General features: G+C 38.4%; 1 protein-coding gene across 2 annotated transcripts in view; it reads left to right on the top strand.

Moving 5' to 3' along the window:
- Positions 1 to 82: 82 nt before the first annotated feature.
- The window catches only part of dclre1a (DNA cross-link repair 1A (PSO2 homolog, S. cerevisiae)), a 21,759-nt gene continuing 12,004 nt past the window's right edge, over positions 83 to 9,837 (top strand). For both annotated transcript variants that reach the window (XM_028475829.1, XM_028475828.1), the window contains exons 1-7: positions 83 to 748; positions 3,446 to 4,881; positions 5,170 to 5,288; positions 6,485 to 6,628; positions 7,247 to 7,392; positions 7,894 to 8,048; positions 9,048 to 9,189. In XM_028475829.1, the coding sequence (XP_028331630.1) occupies positions 328 to 748; positions 3,446 to 4,881; positions 5,170 to 5,288; positions 6,485 to 6,628; positions 7,247 to 7,392; positions 7,894 to 8,048; positions 9,048 to 9,189 (2,563 nt within the window). In that variant the 5' untranslated portion in view covers positions 83 to 327. The remainder of the gene's footprint in view (positions 749 to 3,445; positions 4,882 to 5,169; positions 5,289 to 6,484; positions 6,629 to 7,246; positions 7,393 to 7,893; positions 8,049 to 9,047; positions 9,190 to 9,837) is intronic.

The raw sequence follows: 9,837 nt of genomic DNA, 5'->3' as shown, positions 1-9,837 counted from the left end.
TTGTGTAAGAAAATTAAGAGGATTGACTATGCTGAATATGAGGAAAATGCAGATATGGTTCTACAGATGTTTACGCCTCTCTGTGACGGTGTCCTGTGGCGGTAAGAGGTCTGAACATGTTCTTTCAGCTTTTTACAGTTTATTTACGGGAATGTTTGTCACCAAAGCCTTTACTTGGGAAAAACCCAACTCATGTAGCAGCAGTTGCTAATTTTGCGCCTTTTTCTGTATTCCTGCGGAATGTTACCACTTGTCGGACAGTAATTCCTGTGTAATAACCTTATCTGAGAAGGACTTTGGGTAACTTCAGGCTTCCCTCTTCTCTCAATGTCACCTAATGATGACTCTGAGAACGAGATCTGGGACTATAAACCTCTGCAGAAGAAGAAAAAGAAGAAGCACGAATCAACACAGGCGATGCCTACAGCTGGTAAAAAATGCACTGCAAGGAAAAGCAACAACAAAGATGCTCAGGTCACAAAGAAAGGTGAAAAAACAGCAGCTAAAAGCAGAGATGGTGACCCAGCTCGTATTAAAGAGGGACACTGCAGCACAGAAGGACTTCTTTGTGGAACATCAGACTGGACCACAATGGTTGGAGATGACAATGCAGCTGAGGGATCATCGTCATCATCATCCTCAGCTGACTTTTGTCCCATCTGTCAGATGCCATTCTTCATCTTGGTGGTGCAAAGCCAACGATGGCACATCGCTGAGTGTCTGGACACCCCCAGGGACACATGTGAAGGTGATCAATCACTGCTAAAGCTGCAGTCATCAAATCTTCTGATACACACAATGGAGAGATGCATTCATGCAATCTGCACGCACACATTTCTTAGTAGTTTATTTTCTATTCAAACATGACATTCACTGATTATTGTAACATCTCAACTAGGGATGTCCCAAACTGGGGTGGGAACCTCTGGGTACCTCATGATACGATACGCGATACACATCTCACGATATGACAATACTGCGATTATCCATATATTGGTCAGAAATCAATCTACGATAATCTATGACATAACAAGAAAAGGAAAAAAGATTAAGTGAAAAAATACAATATTTATTTCATGTCTCTGAAAGACAGTAAATTGAAAAAGTGTCCTATGAACAGTGACACTATTTTAGTGCAACATTTCTGTAAATAAGTGTCAACATACCAATGTAAATGAATAAGTATCTCCAATAGTGCTTTCTGTAAACAAAAAATAGGGTCTTTCTTACCAGTGACACCATTATAGTGCAATATTCCAGTAAACAATATATTGGTTCCTTCAACAAACGGTCACAAAATTTCTGTGAAGACCTTCCTGCACATTTTAGTGAAAAAGCAGAAAAGGTTTTGAAAATAAATAAATAAATAAAAATCGATATTTAGTGCGAGCATATCGATAATCGATCATGTGAAAAAATATTGCGATATATCGCTGTATCAAGATATCGTCACACTCTGAGTTCCAATACAACTTTTTAACTTCTGATATGATATACCGGTATTGCAGCCTTGTGTATCGGCTGATATTGATTTGATTCAATATCAACACGAATCATACATACTTTTATTACTTATTTTCTAGTGTGGAATGTTAGAAAAGGCTTGATCAAGTGATGTTACTCAAACAGAGAACAATAGTCAGCAACAGTAGGTTACTTTGTTGGAGTGTGAACCACAGTCACCTATATATAGAAGTGCTGGAGTGGAACATTTTATCCGAGAGCTTATATCAGTGATTTTAGATGCAGTCCGATAAAATATGATATTCGTTTTCTGGTTGATATTGGACTGATAACTGTTATCAATATCGAATCGGGACACCTCTAATCTTAATCCTTTGGCATATAATAGCCCTAAACCCTTCAGGCATGTATTGTGCTATAATTGCTATGCTGTGGTATCTGGTGCTAGCACAAGCCACTGAGTTAGCGTTTTTCAGCTTACATCCCCAGTATGCAGAAAACTGCGATTCACTTTCGATTATGCCTGGTCAATAGTCAATATATCAAGATTTCTATTATATGGATAGATCGATATGGATTTTTTTTTTTTTAGGGCCGATACCAATTTTTTTTCCATCAGCCTTAGCCGTTGACCAATATGGACTGCCGATTTTCTTGAGCTGATATTTGGAGCCGATACTACTTTTGCTCCCTCAATTTACATCATAAAAATTACACAATGATGATATCAAATGGTACGAGTCTCAATTTTTAAAAAAGGAACATTTATTGAAATTAACAAAGGTGAGGTAGAATGACAACAAGTAAAAAATATTTCACAAATATTAAAAATCAGGTGATGTAATACAAGAACAAGTAAAAAATATTTCTGCTCTCTGTAAATAATGCGAATCGGTGAATGCAGCAGCCCAATGCCGATACACGTAAAAAACGCAAAAGTCGGCCAATGTATCGGTCTAGCACTATTCTATTTTGGTGATTGTGTTCTAACCCAGACCTTCCCTTAAACAAGCCACACTACAGAACTCACTCACATGTACTGTCCCTTTTTGGAGAAAAAGCCAAAAGTGGCACATTTTGTGCAGCTGTTGGTTAATGAATGTGCGTGTGTGGTATTTGGCGTGAGCAAATTTAACCCGGAATTGGTAAAACTTTGCGTTCAAAACATTGAGATTTATATTGCGTGTCGCCATTGTGAGAAAAAATATTGAGATATTATGAATTTTGATCCATATCGCCCAGCCCTACTTTCCATCATTACCCAGAAACAGTAACTTGTCTGTTGGATGATGGATTGGACCATTAGCAAAGAATAACTACAAATCCATCCATGAAAATCTACTCAGGGTAATGAAGAATGACCTAAGACTAGGGCTGGACCAAACTCTTATGTCAATATTTTTCCTCAAAATGGCGATACACGATATGAATCTTGATATTTTTAACTCAATAAAGTCCTACCAGGAAAAACAATTCACAGTTGAATTTGCTGATGCAAAATGCCACACAGGCACATTTACTAACAAACAGCTGCAGAATTTTGACTTTTTCTCCTATAAGGGACAGCATGTGTGAGTGAGTTCGGTAGTGTGGCTTGTTATGGGGAAGGTCTGGGTTATGAAACACTTAGTGATTCATTAGTAGTAAAAGCAGTGACTCCTAAAATGAGTATTTTAGATCAAAATAAGCTATAAAATAAAAATGCATGGTTATAGGTGATAATGTAGTTTTCCATATCACCAAAATAGATATCCCGATATATCTTGAATCTCGATATATTGTCCAGGCCTACCTGATAGTTATTGATTTTAGTGTACTGTACATGCTAGGCAAACAGTTTCCACTCATTTTCACATTTACTTTGATCAGATCATCAGATTTCATTCCTCTCTGGATTGAAATAATTTTTTCCTCAAAAATGAGTACCGGTAAAAAACGTTCTGCCTCAAAAAAGCTTATTCTTTTCTTTCTTTTTGTGCAGAGTGTCCAAATGGTTTTCAATGCTCCTCTACCATCCCAAATCATTACAAGAAGTACAAACACATGCTGCTGGCTCAAAGTCGGGCCAACAGTGACGTAGCCCTCCTTAGTCTGTCACAACAGGCCGAGACCAGCTGGAAGAGCCTCCACTCTCTCCCATATCAGATCAACGAAGATGTCTGCCTTCCTCTGAGTTCACAGGACAGTGCTGTCAGTCTTTCTGCCTCATCCATGTATAGTATGTCCCCTGAAAACAGTCAGACAAACACGCCTCCATCGAAACGTCCTAATGGCCTCCTGTTACTCCGCTCTCCTGGCCCAGACGATTTAAAGAAAAAGAAAGGCTGGCTGTCAAATTCTCAGGGTCAAAAGTCAGTCAGCAGTTCCCAAGAAAGTAAAAAAGAGCTTTCATCCACTCCTTTGTTGGGAAAAGGTAAAGGGCAGGCTTGTGAAGCGTTTCCACCTGAACTTGCTGAAGTTATTTCCTACTCCCCTCTCTCAGAGTTCCCTGTACAGACTGACAACTCCAACCCAGAGTGTAAAAAAGCGCTTTTTAATCCAGATACATCAGAAAGCAGAGACTCAATGATACTGTTCAGCGACCGCTTCTCCAGTGAAGATGAACTGTTTGCAGAAACAATAGAAGGCAATTTGGAGGACGGCACTCCAGTGAAGGAGCTTCCTCCCTCAGGCACGCAGCTGGACTTGGTTTCATCGTTAGCAGCACCCATTGATCAGTTAGCAGTCCCTGTAGAGGAAGCAGCCTTTCGGTCTCCACAGAGAACTGTCCTCGAGAGCCTCAGAAAAACTGTGCTGAACTCAGATAATCTGCACTTTACGAACCAGAACAACAACAGCTGTTCTCAAAAACAGCGACTTGATACCTCAGTGCCTACTTCTTCGAATTCAATTGCCATAAAAGCCGAGGAAATGCCGCCTCACAAAGGCCACGGCAAGGCAGGCCAGAACTCAGGCCTCAGGCAAACAGATATCGGGGTGTTTTTTGGCCTCAAGCCACTCAAAGAGAAAGAGACAGAAAGTGTCTCACTGGACCAAAACAAATCATTAGTTTCTACGGTTAGGGGAAACTCATGGCAGAAAAGGCCAAAACGAGAGCGGCAGAAGAAATCTAAAGACGACTCGAGTGTAGATGCATCACAGTCTACTGAAGCTGTTGGTACCAGCAGTTCAGTGGATGTGCAGGAGGAAGCAGGACGAGGTGGGTCCAGGAGGTGGACAGGAAGACAGTGGAACAGAGGAGGTCGGGACTCACGACCCTGTCCTTTCTATAAAAAGATTCCAGGCACAAAGTTTGTCGTTGATGCTTTTAATTATGGAGAGATAGAAGGCATTACCACATACTTCCTAACACATTTCCACTCAGACCATTACGGAGGGTTGACCAAGAACTCCACAGTCCCAATCTACTGCAACAGCGTAAGTAACGCTTTGGTTACCAAAGGATTCTAAAGACTGATGATGTTTAATGTAGCTTTATTCAAGAATCTTTGCCGTCGGATTAGAGATCCAAGAAATTTTCCATAGGAATTAATCAGAATTTCCAACTGATCCTTTATTTTTATTGATTTTATTTGTATAAGTTCAGTCAAATCAGAAGATTACAAATATACTCATCCTGAGAAAATCTTTTTCATACCGACAAAAGTAGGTTTCTGGTTTTTCTTTTGTACCGCCTCAACTCCATCTGCTGTTTCTGCCGAGCAGATTACAGGAAACCTGGTGAAGAGCAAACTGAAGGTGGCAGATCAATATGTTCACATCCTGCCCATGAACACAGAGGTCACCGTAGAGGGAGTCAAGGTCATCCTCCTGGATGCTAATCAGTGAGTCATCCTCTTCATGGTGTCTGGGCCGAGCTGTGTCTTGTTTCTGTTGAGATTTAACCAAAGCTTCATGGTGAGGAAAGGGCTTTTCGTTCTTAGCAACAGCGTCATTTCACAGAGATGTACTCAAAACATTCCATTATGAACAACAGATGGATTAATTGGTAAAGAATTTTATCATAACTGTCATCATGACACTGGAAGAACATTTAATGAGCAGTTTGGAGATGACGACACTAAGATGTTAGAGTTTTACTTGAATATCTAGGCCACCAAATCTTGGTTTAACCAGAATTCCCTTTTAAATAGAGATGGCCGATGTTATTGGCCCACAATTATAATCGGCCACATAATGTAATATCGGTCGACCTTGGTTATTACTGAATTTAAAAAACCAATGTGTGTTTTCTGAGACAACATATTAAAACGAATATGCACTATTTTTGGACAGATTACCGTATGTTTATTTGTGGAATACATCCAGTGGGTCATCACATTAAAAGTAGGGCTTGAACAATTTTGGAAAATAATCTAATTGTGATTTTTTTTTTTTTTCTCCCCTCAATATTGCGATTGCGATTTAATTTGCAATTATTTTTTCAAGGGCCTCTTGTCATGTATTTTTCAATGAACATGAGCAATAAGTCAATCTATTTCATAATAAACAATTTCAGATTTATTTAAACTTTAAATAAATATAGAATATACATTTTAAAGCACAGATTACAACAATAAAGCAAACAAATCTGTGGCTTTATTTCATCAACATATTTAACTAACTTCACGTTTCATGAAACATGTAAACGTGTGGACTGCACTTCTTAAACACTCTCTGAATTTAACAGGGCAAGAAAAAAATGCATTTTTTGCGATTAGAAAAATGCGTTTTATGATGTCGCGATAATATCGCAAATGCAATTAATTGTTCAGCCCTAATTAAATGAGGTGCCATTATGTAAATAAGATGTGTAACATAGAGCATAACAGCCCACTTAACCCCACACTATTAACAAGATGCTGTAATTGCATAATTTATTGTTTAGTGCACTAAGGTCTGTAAGTTTAACGGAAGCAGGAGAAGTTGGTGAATTTATTGGTGTTTTTTTTGTGGCTTCAAATTTCAAAGCTTTACTACTTTAATAAATGTCTGCTTCAGCCTCTCCTGAGCTTCACCTGGTGTCCTTGTTTGTTCCCAGCTGTCCTGGAGCTGCCATGCTGCTGCTCCTCCTGCCTGATGGACAGACCGTCCTCCACACGGGAGACTTCAGAGCGGATCCCTCTATGGAGAGCTATCCTGAGCTGCTCCACCGCCGCATCCAAACACTCTACCTGGACACAACGTTAGTATCGTACTATACTTCTCTTTTCATGACTTACCTACTCATCCTCTGACGAAATAACAACTAAACAGCTAAACATGGTCACCAGCTTTTTCATGAACGAAAGCAGGGTTCCCAATCTTTATCGGGTCGTGACCCCATTGTGATATCCCAAGTTTCTGATAACCCCAGAGACGTTTTTTCCTCTAGAATTAGTTTTTAATCATGTTTGGTAAACTGTTACATACACAGGGTATCCAGTATCAGGGCACAAAGTGACAAGATGCCCCATCTTGAATATTTTTTTTTATTGCATTTTATTATAACTACATTTATATGTATTTTTCATATTAAAATGTTTGTTTTTTTTTAATCTCGTGTTGCTATTTATTTTTGTTTCTTACTGTATTTTTTTTTTTGTAGCAAAAGTGAATTCCCCCTATGGGTGTAATTACAGTTCTATTGTATTGTATTCTATTTGAGTTAATGAAAGTGTAGAATACAGTTGTTTGAAAAACATTTCAATCAACTTTTAACATTTCATGTGACCCCCGTTTCAATTCCAAGCGACCCCACAGGTTGAAAAACACTGAAGTAAATTTAATGTCCAGGTTGAATGAAACCTGTTTTTGTTCACAGCTACTGCAGTCCTGAGTACACCTTTCCCAAGCAGCAGGACGTCATTAACTTCGCCGCAAACTCTGCTTTTGAATCGGTGACGCTCAACCCGCGCACACTGGTAGTGTGTGGATCATACTCTGTGGGAAAGGAGAAGGTGTTTTTGGGTATGTGCAATGTGAGGATAACACACTCCTCTGGGTGGTGAGGTTTGCCTAAAATGAACTGTAGTAAGCTGATCAAAATGTAATTTCATACAAAGATAGATTATTCTTTTTTTTTTTTACGCAAATAACTGAAATCATCATGTTTGATTAAACAAGACTTCTCAGTGGCTTTAAATCACCTTTTGACCGTTTTCCTTCTTTGAGGTCGTGGATATTATGTCTAATGAAATAAAAGCAGAGCAGCTTGTTGTCGAGGCCATTCATTATTATACTATGTCCTCAGAAGGAGAGACACTGTCCTCGGGTGACACGCATTAACTAACAAATGCTGCGTACGTTTGGTCATAGCATCAGAAAAGTACAGGTGAAGTCATATTAGAGACTTTAAAAATACGTTAAAGGTTTTTTTTATCCAAGGTATCGTATGAAGTAAAGATACCGTCCTTGTTCACTAGCTATTTACACGGACCTTGTTCTCTTTTCTTTGTTTTGTTTTTCTAGCATTGGCAGACGTGCTGGGATCCAAAGTGTGTCTCTCCAGGGACAAGTACAACACTATGTGCTGTCTGGAGTCAGAACAAATCAGAGAACGCATCACCACAGACTGGAAAGGAGCCCAAGTTCATGTGCTACCCATGATGCAGATCTCCTTTAATGTAGGTGACACTATTCTAAATGCCTTGTTTTGGAAGCACAAAAACAAAACCACACACGCAAAAAGCACAGTTAAGTTCCGTATTTGGTTTAATTCATGCATCGCTCGGCACAAAAGTGCTGAGCAGCAGAAAAGTGATACATCAGCGTCATATTTTTGTGGTGTCAGCGTTGTTGCGGAGCTCTAATAACTTTCAAAGGTCGCTTGTCATGTGTGGCATCCAATCACCTTGCTACATGGTAAGAATGTGTTTAGAAAAGCAAACTATATATCACAAATAAAAATGATTAAACATTTATTTAATGTGTACATGTTACTGATTATTTTACAAGAGCACGTCTTTGTTTTAACATCAAAAACTACCAAAGTATTTAAATATTTAACCATGTTAAGTTTATAGGTGTCGGCACACATCAACTTTACAGTATGGTGTATCCACAGCAACTACATTTAATCCATTTTATTTTGTTTCCCTAAAATTGTAGCTAAATATAAAGCAGATTGATTTTAATAAAAGATTCTGTTGTCCACAGGGATTTTATGTAAAAAATAAATATTTTAAAATGACGAGGGAAGGTATAGTGATCTTTAGAAATCAATTCAGTAATATAATCTATTTATTATTGTTGTCCTATCATTTTGGATTATGACGTAAAAAAAAAAAGTGTTATTGGCTGGTGAGAGAAGGGAACTATGGGTAACAGGATTTTTTTTTTTTTTTTTATCAAGAAATTTCAACTTCTGAAACACAAAAAACCCTGATAAATGTTGCCCCAGCGTGAGCAAAAAAATATATATAAATAAAAGCTTTCCCCATCTATTATATTTGTTTCCACTATTTCATTCATCCAAATTATACAGCTTTAACTGCTAATGTAAATTTGATTTAGCTGCTTTATTTTAAAGTTTTTTTTTTTAAATTTTTTTTAATTTTTTTATGTGAAACGTAACTATTATTATAGGTACATACATAAAAGTGATTTATTTTATCATTCTGCAGAAGCTGCAGGCTCACCTGGCTCGCTTTTCAGGCCAGTATGATCGACTGGTGGCCTTTAAACCTACAGGCTGGACCTTCAGCCAGCAGGTGGAGTCAGTGGAGGATATTCAGCCTCAGATCAGTGGAAACATCTCCATCTATGGTATGTACTAAGATTTGCATTATAATTGAAAACATCCCGGGCTCTGATTATTAATTTGAATCACGTTAAACTTAATTAACAGTATTGTTGTTAGGGGTAATGGCCAAACTAAACCGTTTTATTCAAAGTGTCACGAAAATGCTACAAAAATAGGAGCGTGCGTAAGTAGTGTTCACGTGGGACCAAAATGACCAGTGCGCAACAGACGAAATATTGAAATATGCATTTCTACACCAAAGATTTAGGAACAGATAGAAGTGACTAACGGGATTCTGCTCTTGATTGCGAGCCGATTTACTTTAGGTTTTCAGTTACGCTTGCGGGGCTTCTTCTTAGTCTTAGAGTGGAGAAGGGGCGGGGCTAAAGGCATGGAATGATGCGCTTGTTGCATACCCAACAAGAGAAAAATGGAGAAATGGGAATGAAAGAAACGAGTTATTCAGGGACAGAACATTGGAAGTGAGGGAAATGAGTGAAAGAAAATGGCATACAGTTTTCTAGTTGGTTACTATCTAATTTACAGCTTTGGCGTGACATTGAGTAGAATCTCTTTAATGATGCAGTCTGTACTTTTTAATGTCATCAATCTGTTGCTTCAGTTAACTGCAGCTGCCTTATTTAGTTTGAATGAATAAACAAACCTTCCAG

This window comes from Gouania willdenowi, chromosome 19 (genome assembly GCF_900634775.1).
Source record: "Gouania willdenowi chromosome 19, fGouWil2.1, whole genome shotgun sequence".
In the NCBI taxonomy this organism is placed as follows: domain Eukaryota; kingdom Metazoa; phylum Chordata; class Actinopteri; order Blenniiformes; family Gobiesocidae; genus Gouania; species Gouania willdenowi.
Note: the sequence above shows the minus strand (reverse complement) of the source record. Positions and strands in the feature narration are given on the sequence as shown.